This window comes from Bos taurus, chromosome 4 (assembly GCF_002263795.3).
Source record: "Bos taurus isolate L1 Dominette 01449 registration number 42190680 breed Hereford chromosome 4, ARS-UCD2.0, whole genome shotgun sequence".
Lineage (NCBI taxonomy): Eukaryota > Metazoa > Chordata > Mammalia > Artiodactyla > Bovidae > Bos > Bos taurus.
The window spans coordinates 95,267,479-95,294,631 of record NC_037331.1 but is presented as its reverse complement, the minus strand read 5'-3'; the positions used below and the strand labels follow the sequence as shown (position 1 = coordinate 95,294,631).

Here is a 27,153-nt window from a genome sequence, read left to right as displayed (position 1 = left end):
TCGCCTCAAAAGTATCGCGGGAGACACCTGCGCTCCAGGGCGGGCAGGGGGCGGTCTGGTGCCGGGAATCTCCCCGGCTACCGCGCCTCCCGGCGCTCACGCTCACATCCCCCCATCCCCTCTGCCCCGAGCAGGGGCCGCCCGCCAGAAGCCTGGAGCCCGGAGCCCGGAGCCGGGAGCCGGGAGCCGGGAGCCGGCCGCGCTCCCCCGCCCGCCGCGCGCCAGGGCGGAGTTTCCTCCTCGGCTCATTGTTCTCCGCCCAGCGCCGCCCCGCCCGCGCGCTCCTGGGGAAGGGGAGGGGAGGGGGCGGGGGCCGGCGCGGACGGGACCGGAGTCGCCGCAGCCGCCGGCCGGGCCGCAGCCGCGCAGACACCGCCCGCGACGCAGCTGCCTGCCGCTCCTCTGCCGCCTGGCTCGGCGCCTCGGCTGGCTCTGCCGCAGCGGCCGCGAGGAGGGGCCACCGGAGCGCGACTCGGGACGCTCGGGCCACCGCCCGGCCGTCGGAGCCACAGCCAGGCCTCCCGGAGAGGCGTCCAGACGCTCCCGCCGCCCGGACCCTTGGCCAAGTCCGCAGCCACCTGCTCCGCGCCCGCGCCTAGGACACGATGCGCTCCGCGCTGTTGCTCTCGGCGTTTTTGCTGCCGCTGCCGCTGGTGCTCTCCGGTAATGGTGAGTGATGGTGGCTGGGCTCCGCCGGGACTCCCCTTGTGCCGGTGCGCCCCCGGCCGGGCCCGCTGCTGGGAAACCCGCCCTGCCTCGTGGCGGGACCCGGGAGCAGCCCCTGCGCCCACTACTACCCGGGGCCACACGCGGAGCCCTGACCTTGCACCAGCCAGGCCCCTTCCCACCCCCGGAGAACGCCGCAGGTGCCGGGATCCGAGCGTGGGTCGTCCGGATCTCCACGTGGGTGGAGTTGCGATGGGTTCTGTTCGGGCAAACAGGGGCGCTCCGGCGCTGAGTGGGCTCGCTGTCCTAGAGTTGGGACTTGGGGCACCGCGAGCCTCCATGCTTCCACTGGACCCCCAGCGTCTGATCACTTTTTTCTCCGCGTTGGAGCGGTAAGGGACAGTATTGTGTCGTCGTTAATTCCAGGCAGAGCGGCAGGCTTGGAGCTTATGAGGAAGTCCCCGAAACAGGTGACAAACCTCCAGTAACGGCCCTCGAGGCCATGTGTTTCGCGTTCTGCTGAGTGCATGTGGTCACTCAGCTCACTTGAACCTGTGCTGGGGCAGGTGGAAAGGGGGAGGGAATAAGTGGATTCTCCACAATCCCAGACTCACCTGAGTGGGGCCCCTGCCTCCAGGGCACCGAGGGAACAACTCCCTTCCCTGTACACGGCCAGGAAGGTGAGAGTCCCTCCCAGCCCTTTGTAGAGAAAAGAATTTCTCTCTCATGAAACCAGCCTGGACTGTGCCATAGACACATCTCCCATATTTCTTCTAAAGGTGAAAATCTGGTGGGACAGGTACTGTCCCAGAGTCCCTAGGAACAGCTAGGAGTCTCAGCCCCAGGAGAGAGAAGCATTTCTTTCTTGCCCACCAGAGCAGGTGTCTGCAGGGAGAAAGAGCCCTGTTTCCATTCTAGAGTCAGGAGGGCTGTGGTGACAGTTGAGACAGAGAGGGGATCTTGCTCTTCTTGGTAGGTGCTGCCTTCTGGACTAAAGTCTTAGGGGAAGGGTGGGGTGGCATGGCAGTGCACTCTGTTTTCTTCGTCAGAGGGAACTTTGCTCATGGCAAGGGGCAGGCTCTCAAGGAGCAAGTAGGTTTGGGCATCCTCCAGGGAGTGGCCCTGAGACTCCACAGCCTGGCCTGAAAGGGGTGAGTGGGTGAAGAGGTGACGCCTGCAGGAGGGATTCCAGTGTGAGGAACACTGCAGATTTGCACAACCTGCAGGGCTGAGCAGATGCAGGAGTGGGGCGTCTCTTCTCAGTCCTGCTCTCAGGCAAATGGACCTCAGTGTGGACCCGACGCACACCCTTTCTGCCAGGAGCCTCTTAGCACCATCCAGAAGGGAGATGGGCTGTGTTAGGAAGGCTGGGGTAGTTCCCAGTGCCTCTGAGCTTCAGGAGCTGAGCTTGAAGGAGAAGGTGGAGGCTGTGGGATGAGACCCCTGCTCCTCTGTCCTCAGAGGTCACTCTGTCTGGAGCCACCCATAAAATGCAAAGAGCTCCAAGCCCCACTCCTTGCTGGCTTCGAGGCTGGGACTCTCTTCCTTGGCACCTGTGCACTGCCCAGAAACCCTGTCTCTTCCAAGAAGCCCTCTTCAAGCCTAGCATGGGGCATGGAGTATGGTAGGAGCTCCATCTGTGGTAAAGAAAAGAGGAACCATAACCCTGCTTCCTCTCCCACCAGCAAATCACTTGGACTTTCTGAGCCCAGGTGTCCGGTTCCTAAAATGCTACCATTGTATGTAGTGATAACGGGAAGTGTGTTGAAGAGTGTTAGCTGGCAAGGGAATATCACTATTAACATTATTATTTGCTATACTGAGACCAGAGAAGGCTGAAGGGTGCAGACTGTGGCAGAGTTGGGAAGATCCCCTGGAGAAGGGAATGGCAACCCACTCCAGTATTCTTGCCTGGAGAATCCCATGGACAGAGAGAGTAGCCTGGCGGGCTATAGTCCATGGGGTCGCAAAGCGTTGGACATGACTGAGCACACCATAGGGACCCAGTAAGGACGGCTTCATCTCTGCTCTTCTGAAGGTATGGCTGGCTGAGTTGCAGTCATCTGGGAGGGTGAACCCCCAAACTGCTGGAATCCTGTGATTTAGTTCTAAGCAAGGTTTCAAGTAGAACAAATGAATTATATCCGACAGGGCCCTGGGATCTTACCTTCTATTGTAGCTGGGTCACACAGCGTCAGCAGCATCCAGCCTGGTGCCGACAACCCATTTAGACCCCTTTCTGGTTTGATATCCACTTGGTTGAACCATATGGCAAATTGTACCTCTAAACCTGTTTCCATATCTGTAAGACAGAATGAAAGAGCAGGGGAACATCTAGTGTCACTGTGACATTTCTGGGCTTTTGCCGAAAGGACAGGTTGACTGAGCACTGTCTTAAGGGTCTGATTGTGTCATTCGATGGATGAATCTTAGGCAAGGGAAAGGCAGCTAGAGGTGGTTGAAAACACTCGAACTTTGGATCAGACAGACTTACATGACTGAAGACCAGATAGTGAACGTCTTTGAGTCTGTAAAAAATGACAACAAATCTCCATCTTGCAGGTTGTTCTGAAAATGAGAGATAACATATTAATGAGTTTGCCGTTGTGCCCAACTCACCATCAGAACTCAAAAAATCCTGGCTTTTATGGTTAATAAGCCATACGCGCTCTTCCCCCAGCATCAAGATTCTGCTAATGTCTGTGTCAATTGCTAAGCAGTAACAAAAAACTGAAGCTTAAAGTGCCACGTGTTGGTGGAAAGGGTGGCATATGTGGAGAAGTGGCAGGATTTGGGAAGGGGTGATTTGGACAAAGTGAGGCAGGGGTTATACAGGGATTTTATTTTATTTTTTAATTAATTAATTTTTTGGCCACCCCATGCAACACGCGGGACTTTAGTTCCCTGACCTGGGATTAAACCAGTGCTCCCTGCATTGGGAGCACAGAGTCTTAACCACTGGACCACCAGGGAAGTCCTAGACAGGGATTTTAAAATAAAAGGATCAGCAGGGGGTGAGAGATCCTTCCTAGGGTGGCCTGAGGCAGAATGAATTGCAGGGTGTAGCGAAGACGTGGATCAGAAGCTGGGGATATGATGGGGGCTTCTTGAGCTGAGGGAGTCAATGAACTGCACGGAGGCTTTGGGGAGGAGGTGAACTTTCAGAGCCCAGAAAGAACATTCCATGGGGTGGGGCTGGGGACAGCGGGTGTTCCAGTGAGGTGCTGTTTGGGCTTTGAGGCAGGAGTGAGCTAGACAAAGAGGGGGCGGTACTGGGAGGAGACTGGTTCCAGCAGGCTGAGAGGGAGGTGCGGACGGGCTGGGGAGGTTGAGGAAAGACTCCCGGAGACACCAGGTGGCTGCTTGGCCAGAGCTGCAGGGTGTGGCCATCAGGGAGGGAGGGCCCTCTGGGGGTCGCCCAGGACCTAGAGAAGCCAGGGCACAGAGGTGGGGGGACAGGCAGCTCCCTGCCTTTGCTTTTTTCCTCAAAATTTGGAGGGAGAGGAAGGGGTCCTGCTGAGTAGGGTTTTGATATCTCTGCCCCCGCTTTGGAAGCCCAGAAAGGATGGGAATTCCACCTGGGGTGAATCCCCCTGGGTGGGGAGGGTTGGAGCATTAACCCCGTCCATCCTTCTGGTATCACCTCTGCCGAGCTTTCCTAGAGGGAACCCAGTCCTGTTCCAGGGTCTGTGAGGGCGTCTCCTCCACCACTCAGGGAGCCCCTCAGGGCAGAGCCGGTAGCACATTCATCTGTCCTCCAGGGCCCAGTGCAGCACTGGGCACTAAGCTCAGGAAATGTTATCTGGACTGGGAAACTTGAGGGGAACTGGCCCCAGCCCCTGGCTTTTCAGGCGCTCTGGAAGTGGGAGGCATGAGGCCAGCTCGAACCCCTGTGGTGATGCTGGCCACCAGGCTCTTTCTGCAGCAGCCAGAGCCACTGGAAGCAACCACGGAGGTTCAGGACTTCCGGGCGTGGGAATACAGACCAGCCAGGCGGCCGCTGTGAGGACCGCTCAGCTCCTAAGGGAAGGGAAAGGAACCCTCCGAACAGCACTTGGCACTTCTTGGGAGGGGCATCGGAATGTAGACGATCCTTACCCCAGGAAGGGCCGGCTTCTTCACACCCCCTGGGATCCTGTGCAGGGCTGCCAAGTACAAGCTCGAGCCAGAGTGGATATCCTCCCACGTTCCTGGAGAAGGGGAGTGACCACCCTCTGCCCACTCCCTGCCCAGCCGTCCGAACCCAAGCCTGCCTATAGACTTCATCAGACTGAGAGGAGGCTGGAGCTCTGTCCTCAGCTCGAGGCTTACTTCCTAGTCATGCCCACCATGTAGGATGCAGGGCAGGGGGCTCAGCAGGGGGTGTCCGTGTCTCGTTTCATCCCCAGCCAACCCCACGTAGTGGTGTGCTTCTCTCCTTGTCCTGTGTCCTGTCCACTTTGTGGGGCTGTTAGAACATCAGGTGGCAGATCTGGGATCACCACTCTTCAGGCCACACCGGTAGGTAATCACAGCTCTAGGTATTCTCTGTAGGGAAAGCCTTCAAGAAAATCTACACAAAAGATACACGGTAAGGAGCCTCCTTGTATTTGCAACAGTGTAGTCCATAAGATTGGAGAAGGAAATGGCAACCCACTCCAGTGTTCTTGCCTGGAGAATCCCAGGGACTGGGGAGCCTGGTGGGCTGCCGTCTATGGGGTCGCACAGAGTCAGACACGACTGAAGTGACTTAGCAGCAGCAGTCCATAAGATACCTTCAAGTAGGCAGCCTGCTGGCTGTTCAAAATAGAATTCAGTCAACAAAGGGTGGTTTCCACAGTACTTCTGAATAACCCAGAAAGTCAGAGAACACAGAATTCTAGAGCAGGGAGCCTTTTGGAAGTCATCTTCTACGCCCCCTCGTTTTTTCAGATGAGGGGATGAACTTGCTGAAGTTCTCTGGGCCTCTTGGGGACGTGTGTGCATGTGCGTGTCTGCAGCCGCAGCCACTAGTAAATGTACTCAACCTCAGGGCTCATTCTTCCCTGGGCATTGGAGAAACTCCCTCCGACCCTGTGAAGACAGGGCTGCATGGTTGGTGGTGACATCTCTGCTGGGTGCCCAGGCTCTCTCCCCACCCCTCCACTGGCCAGGTACACTGAGGCTTGGAGCCACTTTGTCACTGAAGATTTAGGCTCCCCTGTCAGAGTGCTGGCCCCACGCGTCGTGATTGCGTGTCTTGTCTCCCATTGCCTGGGCGCCTCTGGTATCCGCAGCATGGAGTCAGAATCCAGAACAAAGAGCAGGTGAGAAGTCATTGTTCCAGGACTAGTGCACAAATGCAGCATCATTTGCAGATTCAGGAGCAGCCCCTCCCCACCTGCCCCCTCCCCACAAGCCCCCTCCCCACGAGCCCCTTCCCCACGTGGCCCCACCCCACGAGCCCCCTCCCCACGAGCCCCCACCCCACGAGCCCCCACCCCATGAGCCCCCACCCCACGAGCCCCCTCCCCACGTGGCCCCTCCTCATGTGTCCCCACCCTGTGCTCTCATACAGGCACTGCTGTGGACCACTCCCACAACCAGCACAGATCTCCAGCCTCTTGGCCTTCCAGCCACCCATCCTCCCACTGTCCCCACCCCTTGCCCTGGCACGCACCACCACCACCCTCTCTTCCTTTGTAGCCTTACACCCCTCGGGTCAGCCACCTCCAACTTCCCTAGGGCCAGGGTGCAGGGTGGCACCCTGTCCGCCAATTGTCATGGCCGGAAGGCAGTGGGCCTCAGCCCAGTGGGAAGAGAGTGTGGAGGAATGTCCATGTGTGGCTGGCCGTGCAGCTCCAGCTTGGGGTGCAGAGGACCCTCCCAGAGCTGGACCCCTGGAGATGCATGGACTGACCTGGGAGCCCACAGTTGTCTGACCCCTAACCTTCCAATTCAGGTCAGCATGGAAGGGACAGTGGGAAGGCCAGGACACTTTGTAATTCTTCAACTGAACGTAGGCAAGGTGGGGTTGAACCCATGCCCCCTTTGCAGCAGAAATTCATAGAGCTCTGTCCGAGGGATCCCTCCATCTCCATCTGGTCTGATTCCTCTGCTAATCTGCTCAGATCCTGCTGACTGGAGTGAGACTTTCCAGCCAGGGCCACAGAGGTTGCCTATGGACAGCCTCTATCTCACAGATTATTCCAGAGAGGGCAAATGGAGGCCCCAGGCACCAAGGGCCATGGTAGATCACATAAGCAGCTCTTATTCCCAATGTCTGCCTGCCACATCTGACATTTCCTTCAGCTCTCTGCTGCAGTGCCACCTTCTCAGAGAAGCTTTCGGGCCTCCACACCCCCACCCCTTCTCCCCTGAGACTTTTCTCCATCTCTCCTGATGGGCATTCATTTCTTTGTCTTTTCCCTGAGTTCCACAAGGGCAGGGACTTCTGTTGGTCAGTGCTGTAGCCATAGCATCCACAAGAGTACCCGGCACATAGTAGGTATTCGATAAATATTTGCTGAGTGAGTGAGCAAGAGGCAGAGCGAGCTGTATTTGAACCTGAAATCTTGTCTGCCAGTTCGGGCTTTCCAACTATGAGGCTCCTGACCTGACTCCAGCAGAGAAGCAGGTGGTAGGGAGGCTGGCCTCATCCATGGCGGAGTGGACACAGAGGCAGGAGGGTGAGCTGCCTTGTGGTCCAAGGTGGCTACTCAGGCTCCAGTTGTCAGGAGAAAAGAACAAGAAGGCTGCAGCTCTTCTGCTAGAAACCACACACACCCCATCCAGTTACAGTTTGTTGAATGAAACTTGGTTCTATGGTCACATGTAGCTGCAAGGGAAGCGGGAAGAGTGAGCTTTATTTCAGGCAGACATGTGCCTAACCAACAATCAGGGCTTCTGTTGTGAAGAAGTGAAGGATGATGGATATTGGAATAGGTCCCTGGCACATGCTATCATGGTCCTGCTCACTGGTTTTCTCTTCCCTCAGTCCTCCTACCTTGTAGTAAGATCCACTTTGCATCTGTCTGCACAAGTGAAACAAGCAGTTGGCCCCTGTGACCTGAGGCTTTGCCACCTTCTGGCTCAGCCACGTCCAGCTTGGTCCTTGCTTTTTGCAGCTCCAGCCTTTTCATATTGATGGAGCAGCTCCTTGTGATGCTCAAGGGAAACACAGCTCCCTCCCTCTCCAGTCCCTCAGCCACGAGCTGCACCAGTGAGCCAGGTGCCCTGGGGCCATCCCATGAGCAGCGCCTCAGCCAGGGCAAGCATGGGGGACTCCTGTCCCCCACATTTCTCTGGATGGGAAAGAAGAGTTTCTGTGTCCCATGCTCCTCTTCCTGCCTCAGCAGGGCAAGTGCAGGGCAGCGGGAGGTACTGTTCTTAGGAGTTTGGTCCATGGACTCTTGCGAGAGCAGCAGCTGGAGGCCAGTGACCCTTAAACCTGGAGAGGTTCTGTGAACTGTTTTAGGAGCCTCCAAGAGCTTGGCGTACACTCCTGGAGGGGAAAACGAAGAGTAGGTCAGTTGGGAGGGATCCAATTCACATCCCATTCACTTGGTGAGGCTCTGCAATTATCTGTTCTATAGAGTTGGTCTCCACAAAAGAAGTCCTTTGAGAGTTCTGTCTGTAGTCAAAGAGAAGAAAAATAGAAATCTCCTGGCATAGCGCCCCAGGCTTCAAAGTCAGAAGCTTGAATCCCAAGTGGCTCAGTAGTAAAGAAACCACCTGTCAATGCAGGGGTTCTCTGGGTCAGGAAGATTCCCTGGAAGAGAAAATGGGAACCCACTCCAGTATTCTTGTCTGGAGGATTCCGTGGACAGAGGAGCCTGGCAGGCTGCAGTTCATGGGGTCAAAGAGTTGGACATGACTGAGCAACTGAGCACATTGTCGCTTACTAGCCTTGTGATTTCAGACTTGTTTCCTGGCTTGTCTCCTCCTGCCTTCCTCGGTGAGGGTTGAATATTTCATATGTCATGTCAGTGATGGGCCTGACAATACTTTAGTTTTATTTCTTTAGTTGACTTCAGCTCTAACCCAAGGTGAGGTGTGATGAAACAGATCCTGCCACTGCCCCCTCCCAAACTGGCGCATCTGCCGTGGCCTCGCTGGGCTGAGCTTTCTCCTCCGTGACCTTTTCCCATTGAGTCACTGCAGCCGGGCCACTCAGGACGAGGGCCCTGGTTCTGGGGGATTAGTTGTACGCTGTAGTCCTGGATGAGGGTGTGCTTAGCTAAGAAGGGGCTCCGATGGTCAGGTGCCTTCCTTCCTAGTTCCCACCCAGGTGCTTCTCACTTCACCCTTACGGGGCACTGCCCTTCACTTTTGGGCTTCAAGTCAAAACAGGCTTTCCTGAAGCCCCTCAGATCCTGACCCTGGCAGCCTCTGAGGTTCTTCTGCCCATCACCCTGTGAAATGGAGTCTCCCATCACATGGCTCTTTTTCCTTTTTTTCTTCAAATTTTATTTAGCTATAGTTGATTTACGATACTGTGTTATTTTCAAGTGGACGCTTCAGATTCTTTCCATTATAGGTTATCAATTAAACGTACTTCCCTGTGTTTCTTCAGGAGGTCCTTGTTCTTTATTTTTCAATATAGTGGTACTTATGCTCAGTCGCCCCAGTTGTGTCCGACTCTTTGTGTCCCCTCCGACTCTTTATGTCCCTGTGGACTGCAGCCCTCCAGGCTTCTCTGTGCATGGGATTCTCCAGGCAAGAATCCTGGAGTGGGTTGCCATGCCTTCCTCCAGGGGATCTTCCTGACCCAGGGATTGAATCCACATCTCCTGCATTGCAGACAGAGTCTTTGTCCACTCAGCCACCCAGGAAGCCCCTAGTCATTCAGTGGTGTCCAACTCTTTGCAACCCTATAAACTGTAGCCCGCCAGGCTCCTCCGTCCCTGAAATTCTCCAGGCTAGAATACTGCAGTGGATAGCCATTCCCTTCTCCAGGGGATCTATAGTGATGCATATCTATTAAGCCCATACTCCTGATTTATGCCTCCCTCCCCCTCTTCCCCTTTGGTAACTGTAAATTTGTTTTCTGTGTCTGTGAGTCTGTTTCTGCTTTGTAAATAAGTTGATTTGTACTATTTTCTAGATTACACATAGAAATGATAAATAATAGTTGTTTTTCTTTGTCAGACTTAGTATGAGAATCTCTTAAGTCCATCCATGTTGGTGCAAATGGCATATTTCACTCTTTTATGGTTGAGTAGTTATTCACTGCATGTGTATAAATTATACACACACACACACACTCTACATCTTCTTTATGCACTTAACTGTCAGTGGACATTTAGGTTGCTTCCTGTCTTGGCTATTGTGAATAGTCCGTTTCTCTTTTTTCACCCTGGATAAGTGCTCCTCCCGCCACCCGTGCTCCACTGCCCTGTCCAGCACGTGGGTCTGAGTCTCTCCTTCTCTGTAGCTTCCTTTCTCCATCCTTCCTCACCGTGACTCTGCGCCAAACTCCCAGTGACTGCAGCCAAGCCAACCAGTGAACCATGCCATTGGTCTTTGCACAGCCACCTCTATATTTTCTTTCTCCGGGGAGGGAAGGAGGGGAGGCCCTGGAGTTTACAATCCAGCCTCTGATGAAAACCAGGCAAACAAGTAGCTCCTCACAAAGCAAGAGGTAGGAGGAAGATAGGAACTCCTCTCGGAGCTGCCTTTGGTTTTCTCCACAATAAATGCCAGTGGGGTGTGTCCTGTGCCTCTGTTTACTGAGATGGTAAATCTGGGCTAGCACCATATGGGGTTTTTTTTTCCCTTTCACAATTCAGGGAGATGAGCTGTGTCCCAAACTGTCCAAAAAGAACACTTACTTCAGTTCAGTTCAGTCGCTCAGTCGTGTCCGATTCTTTGCGACCCCATGAATCGCAGCACGCCAGGCCTCCCTGTTCCATCACCAACTCCCAGAGTTCACTCAGACTCACGTCCATCGAGTCGGTGATGCCATCCAGCCATCTCATCCTCTGTCATCCCCTTCTCCTCCTGCTCCCAATCCCTCCCAGCATCAGAGTCTTTTCCAATGAGTCACGTCTTCACATGAGGTGGCCAAAGTACTGGAGTTTCAGCTTTAGCATCATTCCTTCCAAAGAACACTCAGTACTACTCAAAATTTTAATAATTACGCTCTCAGTAAATGTTTGATAAATGAATAAAATATTGTTTTTTGAATAAAAGGGAACCATGATCCAAAACGTTTGGGAAATGCTGCCTACTGTGCTCCCCTTGGTGGAAAGTCAACACATTCTAGGATCTGAAGTGGTCTGAGGGGTCCTCATTACTTTTGTTTAACCCCAAGTTCCTCAGGCACACCTTAACCATGGAACCTTTTCCTCTTTTCCTTCCTCTTTTTAATAGAACATCTATTGGGGGGATGCCAGCGTGAAGTTAGTGACCAACAGTCCCAGTTTACCCAGGATTGAGAGGGTGACTTTCAGAGCCCAAACCCAGACAATCCTATGTAAAGATCTCTGTGTGTGTGCTCAGTTATGTCCAGCTGACTCTTTGTGACCCCCATGGACTGTAGGCCCCCAGACTCCTCTGTCCATGGGATTCTCCAGGCAAGAATACTGGAGTGGGTTGCCATTCCCTTCTCTGGGAGATCTTCCTGACCCAGGGATCGAAGCTCTGTCTCTTGAGTCTCCTGCATGGCGGGTGGATTCTTTACCATCGTGCCACCTGAGAAGCCCATGTAAAGACCTGGACCAGGTCAAATGTAAAAACACAACTGGCTGTGTCTGGGGTGTCGCAAAGCCAGATCTTCTATTTATTCATTACTTGTTATTTGTTTGGCTGCCCCGAGTCTTAGTTGCAACACACATTATCTTCATTGCGGCACTTGGCTTCTAGAGCACAAGGGCTCAGTAGTCGCCCCATGGAATATGGGATCTTAATTCCCCAGCCGGGCATCAAACCTTCATCCCTTGCACTGGAAGGCAGATTCTTAACCAGTGGACCCGCAGGGAAGTCCCCTAAGCAAGATCTTCTTGACGTGGTGATGGAGCAGGAGCAGGCCCTCCTTCCTTAGGGGCTTCATAGGAAACTTCTGGAAGGCTGTGGCCACTAGGAAAGCTGCTTGTACCTGAGTCTGGGCAGGATGAGTGGCATTCAAGGCTAGTGGCCTCTCCTGGGTGCTTAAAGGTCAAAGCGTTTCTCACATGGAAGTTGGAGGCATCATGAAGACTGGTTGTGCGTCTTCTGATGGTTGACCTTTTCGCTCCAATGGGAGCAAACGCAGTTCGCCAGTTACTTCCAGCTTCCTGCCTGTTGTGCCTCTGCCCTGCTCTTTTGAGCCCCTGATCGTGACATCTCCGTTTTCCAGTTCGATCTGACTCTGTCATCCTGTCTCAAGCCTTGGAGAAGGGGGCTTCCAGAGCCAGCACCCTAAAATGGCTCACCAGAGGTAGTGATGCTGGAACTTTCCACTCAGTGCTAAGACCTCATCCACCCTCAGTCTGTCATTTTCCTGGGATTCAGGGAACCAAATGGCTGAAAAGAGTTTGTTTTTGTCTGCTGAGTCACCAGCTTGCCTGTGCTTCCCAAGCTGCCACTGGCAGGTGAGGCCCCTTCCTTCTCCCAGGCAGGTTCCATGAGCTGGGAGCCCCTTGCTCAGGCAGGCTTAGTCGTGCACCCCAGCTTTAGGGGGCACTGCTGAGTAGCATGGGCTGGGTCCCTGCCTTCCCACTGTGCTGTGCTGTCAGCCTACTCCCCAATGCACCCCTTTACCAGAAGACCCTTAGAGCATCATGCAAGATTGCTTACCACCCCCCACCCACCTCGAGGTTATCCCGGTGTCAACTTCTCTGCAGATACAGTGGGTCAGGGCACTAGAGAGCTTATGCTATGGACAGCTAGCTTTTTGAGAGTCAGGCCCTACCGGGAGCGTAGGGCATATGCCCCCAGGATAGACAGCCACCTGGGAAATTGGACCACAGAGTTCTGGTTACCAAAGGAGGCGTGACCTGTTGCCCAGGATGCTGACTATCTGTTTGCCCATCTTTCCCTTGATGGAGAGGGAATCCATGATTTCTAGGGTCCCTCTGGTTCTGATGGCTTCCTGGGTAGTTCAGCTGGTAAAGAATCTGCCTGCAATGCAGGAGACCCCTGTTCGATCCCTGGGTGGGGAAGTTCGCTTGGAGAAGGGATAGGCTACCCACTCTAGTATTCTTGAGCTTCCCTGGTAGCTCAGACGGTTAAGAATCTGCCTGCAATGTGGTAGACCTGAGTTTGATCCCTGGGTTGAGAAGATCCCCTGAAGAAGGGAAAGGCTACCCACTTCAGAATTCCATGGACTGTATAGTCCATGTGGTTGCAAAGAGTCGAATGCTACTGAGTGACTTTCACTTTCACTTTCTGGTTCTGACGGTATGACCCAGGGATGCAGAGGAAAGCGATGTCTGCACGGCTTCTAGAGCAGAGGACATACCCAGAGTAGTCACAGAGGACCGTATACTGAGCCACATCCGGCCCTGTCTGCTCTGTAACTCTGCCTCTCTCTGGCCCCTGCTTCCCCAGCCTGAGGGGTGGGCATCAGCTACTCCTCTGGCTGCATCTTTAGTCATGATGCTACCACTCTAAAAGCAAAGACCAGTCTATAAAGGACCAGCCTCCCTGAAATCCTCTGGCCCTGGATGTGCCACCTCCAGAGCACTGCACCCACTTTTCAGATGGGAAATTCGAGGCAGGAGGATCATGGTTGTTTACCAGAGTCAGTCTTCCACTTGAGCACTTCTGTCTTAGTGCTTGAGATGTAGGGATACCAGAAACACTTGGCCCAGACATCCAGGCTTCTGCACCCACTCGGAGGGTGGTGAGATGCAGTGAAGAGAGTGGGGAACAGTAGGGTCAGGAGCCTGTGAGGCCGAGAACAAGAAGTGGTGCCTCCCGTTCTCCACCTAGGAGAAGGAGCCCTGGGTCTGACTTCAGAATCACCCTTGTGTGACCCAAGCAACCCTGAACCCCGTCCTGACCTTTGGAACCTTGGAAGGAAACATTTCATTTTGCTTCTAGTTTCTTCTGAAAAGAACAACTGTGAAATCACTGCATGGGGTGTGGGTGTTCGCACCTGCTGTTCTGGTGACGTGGAGCCTCCTCGGCTACTTTTCAGTTCAGTTCAGTTCGATCGCTCAGTCATGTCTGACTTCTTGTGACCCCATGGACTGGAGCACGACAGGCCTCCAGTCTGTGCACATCACCAACTACCAGAGCTTGCCCAAACTCATGTCCATCAAGCTGGTGATGCCATCCAACCATCTCATCCTCTGTTGTACCCTTCTCCTCCTGTCTTCAGTCCTTCCCCAAATCAGGGTCATTTCCAATGATCAGCTTTTTGCATCAGGTGGCCAAACTATTGGAATTTCAGCTTCAGCATCAATCCTTCCAATGAATATTCAGGACTAATTTCCTTTAAGATTCACTGGTTTGATCTTGCAGTCCAAGGGACTCTCAGGGATCTTCTCCAACACCACAGTCCAAAAGCATCAATTTTTCAGCATTCAGCTTTCTTTATAGTCCAACTCTCACATCCATACATGATGGGAAAAACCATAGCTTTGACCAGACAAGCCTTTGTTGGTCGTCTCTGCTTTTTATTATGCTGTCTAGGTTGGTCATAGCTTTTCTTCCAAAGAGCAAGTGTCTTTTAATTTCATGGCTGCAGTCCCATCTGCAGTGATTTTGGAGCCCAAGAAAATAAAGTCTGTCACTGTTTCCATTGTTTTTCCCTCTATTTGCCATGAAGTGATGGGACTGGATGCCATGATCTTCATTTTTTGAATGTTGAGTGTTAAGCCAGCTTTTTCACTGTCCTCTTTCACTTTCATCAAGAGGCTCTTTAGTTTTTCTTTGCTTTCTGCCATAAGGGTGGTGTCATCTGCTTATCTGAGGTTATTGATATTTCTCCCAGCAGTCTTGATTCCAGCTTGTGCTTCATCCAGCCCGGCATTTCGCATGATGTACTCTGCATATAAGTTAAATAAGTAGGGTGACAGTATACAGCCTTGACGTACTCCTTTCCCAGTTTGGAACCAGTTCGTTGTTCCATGTCTGGTTCTAACTGTTGCTTCTTGACCTGAATACAGATTTCTCAGGAGGCAGGTCAGGTGGTCTGGTATTCCCATCTCTTTCAGAATTTTCCACAGTTTGTTGTGATCCACACAGTCAAAGGCTTTGGCGTAGTCAATAAAGCAGGTGTTTTTCTGGAATGCTCTTGCTTTTTCAATAATCCAACGAATATTGGCAATCTGATCTCTGGTTCCTCTGCCTTTTCTAAATTCTCTTGAACATCTAGAAGTTCTCGGTTCATGTACTGCTGAAGCCTGGCTTGGAGAATTTTGAGCATTACTTTGCTAGCATGTGAGATGAGTGCAATTGTGTGGTAGTTTGAACATTCTTTGGCATTGCCTTTCTCTGGGATTGGAGTAAAAACTGACCTTTTCCAGTCCTGTGGCCACTGCTGAGTTTTCTAACTTTGCTGGCATATTGAGTGCAGCACTTTCACAGCATCATCTTTTAGGATTTGATATAGCTCAACTGGAATTGACCCCTTGACTACTACTTTTTGGAGGTGACTTTTCAGTCATTTGGATACCTGGCTGTGGCCGGGCGTGATCCTGGGATTCCTGATTCACTTCCTAGGCGGGGTGAATAGGAAACTGAGCTTCCTTGACTGGGCTCTAAGGCCCAAACATGAGGACAACTTGGCTTTGTTTAAAAGGAACATGGCTTTTAACTTTTCCTGCAGGCCTTGGTGGGGGACAGGGGGCGGGGCTTGCCCTCAATTGTTCGGCCATATTCATTCGGGAGGATTGTTTGTTCTTTTAAGCAGCACCCGACCAGACCCCCACTCCCCACTAGCCAGTCCTCCAACACCAAAGAAACCCAGGTTTCCTGCTCTGCAAGGGGAGGGGTAGTCTGCCTTCCCCCTGCTTCTCTGGGCCAAGTGCAGAGCAGAGTCATGGGTGATGGGGTTGGGGCTTTATTTAACCCACTTTGTAGAGTTGAGTGGGGTTTCAAGCCGGGAGCACACTGACCTCAGCTCCTACCCACCCCCTGTCTTCCAAAGCGCTGCACATTTAGTGTGGGCACTGCGTCCCAACGTGGATTTTCCTGCAGCAAGAAAGATGCAGGTGTTATTCCTAGAAGGGGAGGCTTCTCTCCAGGACAGGAAAAAAAAAAAAGTTTGGACATTTGGAAAGCTGAGCCCGCGGCCTTCACCTTCAGCTTCCAGCAGGTGGAAACCTGTCGTTCCCTGGGAAAATCGCAGGCTGCCTTTCACAGAGCTTGCTCCCTTGGCTCCCAGCGGCCACCGGCCGTCAGTGCGGGACTTCCCTCTGGCTCTTGGTCTTTGTTTTGTTTTTGGGCCGGGAGTGTCGACTGGTCCCTGGCGGAGGTTTCCAGGGGCAGCTGAGAAACCCGTACACATCTGGCGATTTTCACAGCTTCGGGAGGGGGGGAAGGTGGCTGTGGGAACGACAACGTGCTCCCGCGGAAAAATATTTACCAGGGTTGTTTTTGAACTGGCTGCTAAGGAAGGAGTAGGATGCCAAATGTACTCCTGCGTTGGCTGCATCCCAGGACCTGAGAGAAGCAGGTGCAGTGCGGGGTTTGGGGGGCGCAAGGGCAAGGAGAATGTGGGCCTGCAGGGGGATGGGGGAGAGCCACCTCCACGGACAGAACCCCTCCCCCAGCTAAAGTCCTGCTCCCCAGGCTGTGCCTGTATCTCCCCAGCCCGGGGCTCCATTACAAGGAGCATCATGAGGGCACCTTCCCCACACCGGATCGGGGAGACCCAGATGGGACCCTGCTCAGTCTGGCGGCTCAGTGTCTGGTCAGGAAGACAGGCGCAGCAGTGCTGCTTATAAGCTTCAGAGGAATGAGGATACACTGTTTCTGATAGTGGTTGGTAGGAAACTGCATGGTGAGAAGAGAGAGGAAACATACCTGCCTGTGCCCGTGGCCTCAGGTGGCAGAGGTGCAGCAGGGTGTGAAGCCCCACCCCCGCCCCGTCCCCCCTTTCTTGAGCTCTGGGCACAGCGTTTGTGGCTCCAGCGCTCAGCAGGCTGTAGGCACAGTGGTCAGCCCGCCTTCCCATCCCAGCAGACCTCTGAAGAATTGGAGTATTTTGACATTCCCCCCCAAATGCTTAGACATTTTAAAATCGTTCACTTTGTTCTAAGGGAGGCCTTTCTCTTTCCCCTGACCAGAAGACCAGGCGCCCCCAGGAAGCCCCAGGCTCTCTCAGGACCCGGGTCTCTCTCCCACCCTCTAAGCTCCTTCTCCTGGTGGAGGCTTGTACATCGCGCTCAGGGTCCTTGAAACAGACTGTAAGGAGGAGCTGAAGGTGCTCTGCCCCTTCCCCAGGGTGCTATCCCATCGTCCTGACCTTTGTAGGGGAGCCCAACTCCCTGGCGATGCCCAGTCAGCCGGGCATCACCCCGCCCACTGCAGGTCAGTGGCTTGGCGGCTGCTGGGCCGGCTGCCCGCTCACACAGATCAGGCTTCACATGGTCGGCAGCAGACCGAGGGATTAGGAGGCCCGGGTAGGGTGTTGTTTTAAAGGGGTTAGTCTGTCTTTCCAGTACAGGAAGAGCCACAGCCCTACCACGAAGCCTGACACCCTGTGCCCAGCCTCCCTTAGGCACAGCAGTGAGGGTGGCTCAGAGGCAGGAGGCTGGCCCAGGCCAGGCACCTCGATGCGGGAGTGGAGGAGGAAGCAGGAGGGGCCACAGGCGCTCAGGTAGAGATGGGCTGACATCCTGGGTGACCAGAGTTGACGAATTCCAAGCTCTCTTTCCTCTCTGCCATCAGCAACAGCATTATGAGTAATCCAGAGAACGCGTTTCGAAGCGTCTTGTTACAGGGTGGGGATGGGGTTCTGCCCTCTGACCCCACCTGGAGAGCATCTGCTGGGGGTGGGCAGCCAGCTCTGGCCTGGGGTTGTCACTAAGAGGGATCGCAGAGCTTGCTGAAGGCCCCCTGTGCTAGCCTGGGGGATGGGGGGAGGATGAGAGCAGGGCTGCCCTATAGCAGGCCTCCTGGCTCCCCATTCTGCTCCTGCCCCTCCAAATCTTCAAGGCCCACGGCGCTGAAAGCCCACTCTTGAGTGCCAGCCAGCCAGTCGGGAGTGGTTCTGGGGCAGCAGCCAAGTAGAGTGGCCCACTCGGGGAGGGCCTGAGATTCTGCCTGACTCTGGGACCTCGGTGGCAAGGGAGGCGCTCAGGAGGTGGGCCCGGGGCCAGCCCTCCCATCCTCTCCCTCCCTGCGCTCTGGTGGGACCCATCCATGCAGCTCAGCCTCCACACGGACGCACCCAAAGCGCGGCCCATGCCCCAGGGCCACCCCAGTGCCCAACGGCAGTAGGACAGACAGACACAGACACACGGAGCAGAGTACCACACTGCAGTGAGTGGATGGTCCACACCTACATGCCACGATGAATCACGCAAATGAAATGCCGAGGGAATGAAGCCAGACCCGAGTCACACTGTGTGATGTCATTGATCCAAAATTCCAGGCCAGGCAAAAGTGACCTGTGATATTTAAAGTCAGAAGAGAGGTTGCCTTGGGGATGGAGAGTGACTGGAAGGGAACAAAGGGAAGGCTTTGAGATGAGGTGTCCTTTTCCACCATCTGGGCGCTGGTTGTGTGCCAGTGCTCCATTCTCCCCTGTGATGGGTGGTACATAGCTCTTCAGTGAGACCTTGTTAAAATAAAGGGGGAGGGGGCTGTCCTGAGGCTCCCCTCATGGCACGCAGCAGGAGCTACCTGAACCCACAGAAGCAGACACTCAGTAGCCAAAACGCCGGGGCCCCAGGCAGACAATTCCCGTGGGCCAGCCTGGGAGAGAAGCTCTGTGGACGGGAGCAGCCAGCCCCTGAGAAGAGAAAGGGAGCCAGGTTGGGTGCTACTAACCTGGGCATCGGGCTGGCCAGCCCTGCCCCTGCTCCCAGCTGTCACTGGCCGTTACCCTCAGGGTCAGAGGGAGTTTGAACCAGGGGCCCCATGCATGGGAACACTGGTGCTGTGCAGATTACAGGCATGAAGGGTATGACTGTGGCTGCTTCCACAGCATCACTCATACGTGGTAACAGTCAGGATGGGAGGCAGCTCTGTGAGGACTGCTGCCCAGCTCACCCCTCTAATGTCTGTTAGTGGACTGCAGTGCTCTTAGATTTTTAGTATTTATTCTTACTTTTTAGGGCTTCCCTTGTAGCTCAATCGGTAAAGAAGCTGCCTGCAATGCAGGAGACCTGGGTTCAATTTCTGGGTCGAGAAGATCCCCTAGAGAAGGAAACAGCAACCCACTCCAGTACACTTGCCTGGAGAATTCCATGGACAGAGAAGCCCGGCAGGCTGTAGTCCATGGAGTCGTAAGAGTCGGACACGACTTAGCGACCAAACCACTACTTACTTTTTACTTTGTTTTTTGAATAGGTAATGATTTAGGTGTTTCCCCTTGTTTGTGACCTGAGTAGCAAATACTTGTCCTGGCTAGCTATCTCATGGCTGGATTTCTAACAGCAGGCCTGTGCCAGTGGCCTTTGTTGGGCTTTCCCGGGACATCACACAATGGGGTCCACAGCTGGATAAAAACCTAGCCTGCTAGCCCCAGACCCAGGAGGGGTTGTGTGTATCAGGGGCCGGCAAACTGCAGCCTCGTAGCCTGTATCTGTATAAATATAGTTTTATTGGAAAGCAGCCACGTCTGTTTATTCACACACTGCTTGTGCTTGCTCTTGGGCTACAATGGAGTTGGGTAATTGTGACCGAGACTGTGTGGCTGGCAAAGTCGAAAATACTTAACTCTCTGTAGTTCCCTGGTGGTCCCATGGCTAAGATTCCACACTCCCAATGCAGGGGGCCTGGGTTCCATTCCTGGTCAGGGAACCAGATCCCAACTGCCGCAACCGAGACACAGCACAGCCAAATAAAGAAATAGATGTTAAAAAAAACTTTACACAAAAAGTCAGCCAACCCATGTTCTACAGTTCCCTGGCACAATATCATTATCCTACAAATGGGAGGCAGGGCCCAAGAAATGCAAATGTCTTGCCCAGATAGTAGCATGCCCCCACCCCCATCTAGAGCCAGCCCCTGACTCCTAGCCAGGCTGTTCTTCCTCAGCCCACACCCTGCGTTGGAGGCCTAAGCCACCTGCATACTACTTTCTATGGTGTTGAACAAGGTAGATAACGTTTTCCACCTTATTTTCTTAATAACAGAAACTTTTTTTGAGTTTTTTCCGTAAAAGCCCTGGCCCTCTGTTGATAGTATATTTTATTTTTATTGAAGAATAATCAACTTACAATATTGTGTTTATTTCTGTTGTATAGCAAAGTGATTCAGTTATACATACATATATATACATTCTTTTTTCTAGATTCCATATATGAGTGATATTGTATGGTATTTGTCATTCTCTTTCTGATTTATTTCACTTAGTATGATGATCTCCAGGTCCATTCATGTTGTTGCAAATGGCATTATTACATTCTTTTTTATGACTGAGTAATAGTCTATTCATTAAAAAGAGTGAAATAATTCCATTTGCAGCAACATGGATATAACTAGAGATTATCGTACTAAGTGAAATAAGTCAAAGAGAAAGACAAATACCATAAATATCACTTATATGTGGACTCTATTAAAAGAGGAATGTATATGTATGGACAACTGAATCAGTCTGCCAACTGATATTCCACTGGGGCTTCCCTGGTGGCTCTGCAGTAAAGAATCCACCTGCCTGTGCAAGAGCCATGTGTTCGATCCCTGGGTCAGGAAGATCCCCTAGAGTAGGAAATGGCAACTCACTCTATTAGTTCTGGCTGGGAAACCCCATGGACAGAACAGCCTAGTGAGCTTCGGGGTCACTAGGGGTCACAAAGAGTCGGACACAGCTTAGTGACTAAACAACACCACCACCATTCCATTATGTGTGCACCACATCCTCTTTATCCATTCCTCTGTTGATGGACATATAGGTTGCTTCTGTTTCTTGCCTGTTCTGAATAGTGATGCTATTAACATAGGGGTACGTGTATCTTTTCAAATGATAGTTTTGTCTGGTTACGTGCCTGGGAGTGAGATTGCTGGATCATATGGCAACTCTATTTTCAGTTTTCTGAGGAACCTCCATACCGTTTCCCGTAGTGGCCGCACCAACTTACATTCCCACCACCAATATCTGAGGGTTCCTTTTTCTCCACGCTGTCTCCAGTGTTTGATATTTGTAGGCTTTTTAATGACGGCCATTCGGACCGGTGTGAAGTGATACCCCATTGTCATTTTGATGTGCATGTCCTACTGATTCAATGTGGAGCATCTTTTCACGTGCCTCTTGGCCGTATGTATGTCTTCTTTGGAGAAATGTCTATGTAGGTCTTCCGGTCAATACATCTTAATACATGAGTTGCTCACCTTCTTCACCCAGAGTCAGACACTTACTCAGACTCTTTCGTCATCCCCCACATCCCTCAGGATTGGGCTGGGGAAGGAAGCAGAAGTTTCACGGAAACTTTCTTTTGAGACTTGAAGCTTTGTTTCACGGAGGAGGAAGCCCAGGCTGAGAGGGAGAGGGGCGTGCCCAGCATCCCTTCCCTAGCCCATCATCCCTTCCCTACCCCACCATGTGGTCCCTAACTCCAAACCCTGGTCCCGGAGCCCAGTCGGCCTTAAACGGCTCTCCCAGGAGGGAGGCTCAGGCTGCCAGTTGCCTCTGGGATGGCTGGGCAGCCTGCAGGAAAGCCCCTCCTCACTGCCTGTCTCTGCTCCGCCTCTCCCTTGGGCTTCTCTGTGTTGGTGAGGAAACATTTCCCTGGAGCCAGGCCACACCCTGGCCTCCGGTTCCTCTTCCTTCTCCAAGAAAATTCTGGCTTACCCCCTGGTCTGAGAATTCACTGGACCACAGTCACCCTGGTGCAGTCATCTCCCCCACCCTACACGGCAGGCCTCACTGGGAATGCTGGGGAGAGCCTCGCATCCCCCCGTCTGCCTCAAGGCCCACGCTGACGCCAGCATCTCAGGGGAGACGGTGGGGACCTGATCTGGCAGGGATCTGAGGCTCTTCCCCGCTCCCTTGGAATACCCGAGCACTTCCCCTGTATGCTCACTGCTCTGAATGCCTAGAGCTGTGAGTTATAGTTACTGTTAATCACCTTCCTCCACTTTTGAGGGAAGGGGAAACTGAGGACTAGAGTGAAGACACGTGCTTGGCACCTGACCAGGGCGTGATGGAACAGGGCTTGAACCCAGGGGCTTGGGCTCCCAGCTGCGGGCTCTTAACCCCGCCCCCCCCGCCGGTCCCACTTTCAGGGTGAGGGTGGGGGAAGGGGTCACAAGGTAGGACTGGGCAGGGGTGTGTCCACACCGGACCCGCCTGCCTCTGGCTCAGGCCACATGCCAGGTGTAGGGCCAGGAAAGAAGGAAGAACTGCTGGCCTGGAAAAGAGGAGGAGCAGGTCCTCTGGCCACACCGCCCTCCCCTGTGGGGAACAAGGTGCCCAAGGGGCGCCTGCCCTTCTCCGTGGCCAGGAGATACCCGTGCTGGACAGTGGAAGCCCTCTCCTGCACTGGGAAACCGCCAGACAAGGCCCCACCCTTGTGGGAGCAAGTGTCAGGCAGGCCAGCTGAAACAAGCTGATAAGGGCAGAACAATTCCAGATTTGAAGAATGCCTGGAAGTATCTCCCCGAGGGGGCAGCTCTGAGTCCCTCCGAGAGAGGGGATGCAGAGGAGCTGGGCCTGATAACCCCCTGGGGCACTGTTCCGTCGTGCCGGGGCACCAGGGAGTCAGAGCTGCCGGGCCCTGAGTGGGGGACAGGGCCGATGGAGTCTGGCCAGAACCTGTGGGTGCACTTGTCTGCCTGACTGTTTGGCCTGACGGGGACAACGAGGGTGGCCTTTCAGACCTGCCTTTCTCACAGTTTGGGGGGCTGGAGGGTCTGAGATCAGGGTGGCGCCAGAGTGGGCTCCTGGTGAGGACCCTCTTCCTGGCTGGTAGATGGCCACCATCCGGTGTGTCCTCACCTGGCAGAGACAGAGGAAGCTCCGGTGACTTCTCTTCTTCTGTCGTGGGGCCCCAACCCCTAACACCATCACACTGGGGGTAGGGCTTCAACATCCAAGTTGAAGGGGAGAGAGACCTTCAGTCCCAGAACACCCCTTATGCCAGGCAAGTTGGCCAGGCGCATCTTTGGGGCCCTCAGTCCAAGCAGGGGGCCATTTGGAGGGGTACAGAGAAGACTCAAAGATCATTGTCCCCATTTTTCAGATGGGGACCATGGCAGTCTAAAAAAAAAATCTACCCTTCCCAAAAGATAAGTACATCAAATCCCTGAAACTGATGATCACCTTCTTTGGACAGAGGGTCTTTGCTAATGTTAATGATACTAAGCTAAGGATGAGGTCATCCTGGAGTATCTGGATGGGCCCTAGATTCAGTGACTCAGAGACATAGCGGGGGAGGAGGCAGCAGTGTGGCCCCGCCCCGGTGGCTGAGATGGCAGTGATGTTGCTGCCAGCAAAGGAATGCCAACAGCCCCCAGACGCCGGAAGAGGCAAGGAAGGGTTCCCCGTGGAGCCTCCAGGTGGAGCGGAGTCCTGCCAACACTTGGATCTCACACTTCTGACTGCCAGAGCTATTTAGGAATTGGTTTCTTGTAAGCACCCCCGTTTGTGTTGTGGCAGCCCAAGGACATAGGACCCAAGGCACAGAGAGGGTCCAGGTTCTCCCCCAGGCCCAGCGCAGCCCCGGGAGAGTGCCACAGCCAGGTGGTCGAGGTGAGGCGAGTCCGCCTCCCTGTTCCTCTCCCTGGGCTCGCAGCCCAGAGCCCTGACCGCCTTTCCTAGCTGTCACCACCCCGAGCCGATGCTGTTCACCCAGGTCAGGGTCCCCCTCCCTCCCTGCCCCCACAAGCTTAAGAACTTTTTGGGGGGATAACTGACTTTGTTACAGCCACAGAGGAGAAGCATTGTGGCTCAGACGGTAAAGAATCTGCCTGCAATGCAGGAGACCTGGGTTTGATCCCTGGTGCAGGGAAGATCCCCTGGAGAAGGGAATGGCTACCCACTCCACTACTTGCCTAGAGAATTCCATGGACCAGAGGAGCCTGGTGGGCTACAATCCATGGGGTTGCAAAGAGTCGGACATGATTGAGCAACTAACACTTTCACTTCTTACCACGTAGAGATCTAATGAGATACCCAGGGCAGAACACCAGAGCAGGCAGCCTCCAAGGACAGGACTCAGCTGTGGCAGAAGTGAATCTAGAAAGGCCTCCTGGTGGAAGGCCTGGAGCTCTCAGCTGTGCAGGAGGGAGTGGCTGGGGAGGATGACCAGACCCCCGAGAGGTGGGACTTGAGGAGACCCACCTGGAGTGAGGAGTGTGGCTCAGCTCCTGGAGGGAAGAGGTGCAAGAAGCAGATGTCATGGGCTGGGAAAATGAATTTCAAGGTCAGGCAGCTGATTCAATAAAACTCAAGAAGCACGGAGACAGGGACAGTACATGGTGGCAAGGGAGGGGGCATCAGATTTTCAAAATGAGGGTAAGAGGGAGAGTGAGGGGGCCGAATGCAGGGTGAAGAGAGGACATCTGATCTATGGGCCATGGGGAAACATCCTGGCCGGGCAGACAGTGGGCCTGCGGCTCCTCTCAGCTCCTAGGACAGCCCTAGGTCCCTGTCCCACCCAGGAGTTTAGGGGTCTCTGTCCTTCCAAAGCTCCCCCCATCCTGCCCCACTCCGCTGAAATGAATTCCCAGCTGCCATACAGAAGCCTGGCAATAAATGGGCCATTTCAAGAAGGGAAGCAGGATTGGTGGGGGTGAGGATGGGGGGCCCTAGAGAGCTGGGCAGGGCTCAGATTCCCACCAGGCTGAACCTAAGGCAGCATCACAGCGTGCCCTCCCCCGACATGCACAGAGCCTGCTCCTGGGAGGGAAGGAGGTGGCTTCCGAAGCAGATGTATGTCACAGGCTAGGAGAACACATTTCAAGGTCAGACAGCTCTTGGAAAAGAGCTGGCCTCTGAAGTGGCTGGTTCCGCTGGCTCTGTTACCACGTCAAAAGCAGCGTCGTGCTTGGGAAAGTTGCATATACCTCCTTGGGGAACCTTAGAAGCCACCCAGCCCATTTCACAGACGTTTCAAGAGGGCCAAGGATTTGCCTCCCACCCTTGGGGCTCAGAGGAGAACCAGGACTAGAGGCTTCCGTCTGGCTTCGCGCCTTCCTTGATCACATGCTTCCCTGAAGACGTCGGCTCATCCTGCCTGGTTTCTGCCCCTTTCACTGCCTCCCGCCGGCCCCCCAAGAAGCTTCTGGGTTTTAACCACACTCGGGGGAGGTGAGCTGGAGGCAACAAAAGACGAAGGGGTGGATGCTGGTGTCCAGGCCTGGGTCCTCTCATCTCGTGGCCTTCCCTGCGCACACCCTCTTCCTGGGGCATTCTTTCGAGCTTCCTTTCCCGCTATTAATAGTCCAGAGTCCATCCCAGATAAGAAAATGGCCAGGAGCCGGAGAAAGCAGGGCCTCAGACTGAGAACAGCGCTCCTCTCATCCCAGGGGAAAGGAGTGGAGTCAGCCTTCTTCTCCTGCTCCTGTTTGGTCTGCCCGCTGGAGGTCAGCTCCTTGCTGGCTCGACCCTTCACACCACCTTCATCCTTAGCTCCTCACTGCTGCTCTCTGCCTACCTCTTCACTCCCCACCACTCATTCCTTCCTCACTATCTTGATTCCCATCCTCGTTCTTGGGGAGCTCAGTACTCATTCGGATAAACACTTCAATACCCTGGCCTCCCATTTTCTTTACCTTTTTCCATCTCTACTGCTGCTAAGTCGCTTCAGTCACGTCTGACTCTGTGCAACCCCATAGACGGCAGCCCACCAGGCTGCCCCGTCCCTCGGATCCTCCAGGCAAGAATACGGGAGTGGGTTGCCATTTCCCCCATTGGTATTCCCATTTCACACCCTGAACTTTATCATCCCCATGCGTGCACCACCTCTGCATTTCGTTCTTTGATCACTGTTTCCTTCCCTTCCAGTTCATTTGCTCGGGTACACCTGGCCCACTCTGCTTGAACAGCAGGCAGCCACTCTGATGACCCGTGACTTTGTCACTGCCTGTCAGCCCCTGTGTGTTTTATCCACCCTATACGTCACCATCTACCATTATAATCCCAACCTTACAGATATGCTGAGGTCTCTTGCATCTTCTGCCATCATAACTCACCTGGCAAAAACTCCATTCCTGGGTGAACCCTGTCTCCTGTTCCTATGCCTACCTGCAAACAGTGGAAGGAGAAAAAACCACAAAGTGGCTGATTGGGTTACTGTTTTTAAATTCAGGATTTCTGGCCCAATTTGGCACCAGATGCCACTTGACAGTCATCCTGTATTTTTCTGGTTGAATGGTTCTGAAAGTGTGGTCCTCAGACCAACAGCAACAGAGTCATTTGGCAACTTGTTAAAATGTAAACTCTGATGCCCCACCCTAGATCTGTTGAATCAGAAATTTGGGCTGAGGTCCTAAGCAGGTGTGTTCACAAGCTCCCCAGGTGATTCTGATACTCCCTAGAGTATTTTTCTAGTAGGCTCCCTTGAGTTCAGTTATTCAGTTCAGTCACTCAGTCGTGTCTGACTCTTTGTGACCTCATGGAGCACAGCATGCCAGGCCTCCCTGTCCATCACTAACTCCTGGTGTTGACTCAAACTCATGTCCATTGAGTCGGTGATGCCATCCAAACATCTCATTCTCTGTCCTCCCCTTCTCCTCTCGCCTTCAATCTTTGCTAGGATCAGGGTCTTTTCAAATGAGTCAGTTCTTCACATTAGGTGGCCAAAGTATTGGAGTTTCAGCTTCAGCATCAGTCCTTCCAGTGAATATTCAGGACTGATCTCCTTTAGGATGGACTGGTTGGATCTCCTTGCAGTCCAAGGGACTCTCAAGAGTCTTCTGCAACACCACAGTTCAAAAGCATCAATTCTTTGGCGCTCTGCTTCCTTTCCTACCCCTAATGAGTATTTCATACTTTTCCCTTCCACATTACTCCTCCTCCTCTCTTATTTCATCTTTGTCAGTATACTGAATTCCTCTAGACTTGGCTGAGAGAACTGAGGATGTCAAATGGAAACTTGTCTTCCTGTTACCAATGTTACCAATGTTCTGATGGCTGTATCCATCTTCTTCCCTCTGGTTTCAAAGGCAGAAGTATCCTACCATCTAATACACGGGTGTCTCCCTCTGCATCTTAAGGAGGGAATAAAACAAAAAGGGGCATCCTTATCAGCTCTAGCATCTCTCACCTTCAAGGAGAAAAGCAAAACTTTCTTGACTACTGCAGTTCCTTTCCAGCCACTGCCATATTTCTCCAGTCCTTTTAATAGCTAACATTTGATAAAGTTCTTGTGCTTCCCAGGTGCCTGCCAGTGCAGGAGATGTAAGAGACTTGGGTTCCATCCCTGGGTCGAGAAGATTCCCTGGATGAGGGCATGGCAACCCACTCCAGTATTCTTGCCTGGACAA

The 27,153-nt window shown here is 53.4% G+C and overlaps 1 protein-coding gene across 2 annotated transcripts in view; it reads left to right on the top strand.

The window, feature by feature from the left end:
- Nucleotides 1–357: 357 nt before the first annotated feature.
- The window catches only part of PODXL (podocalyxin like), a 49,454-nt gene continuing 22,658 nt past the window's right edge, over nt 358–27,153 (top strand). For both annotated transcript variants that reach the window (XM_002686960.6, XM_059886059.1), the window contains exon 1: nt 358–669. In XM_002686960.6, coding sequence (XP_002687006.4) covers nt 606–669 — 64 coding nt within the window. In that variant the 5' untranslated portion in view covers nt 358–605. The remainder of the gene's footprint in view (nt 670–27,153) is intronic.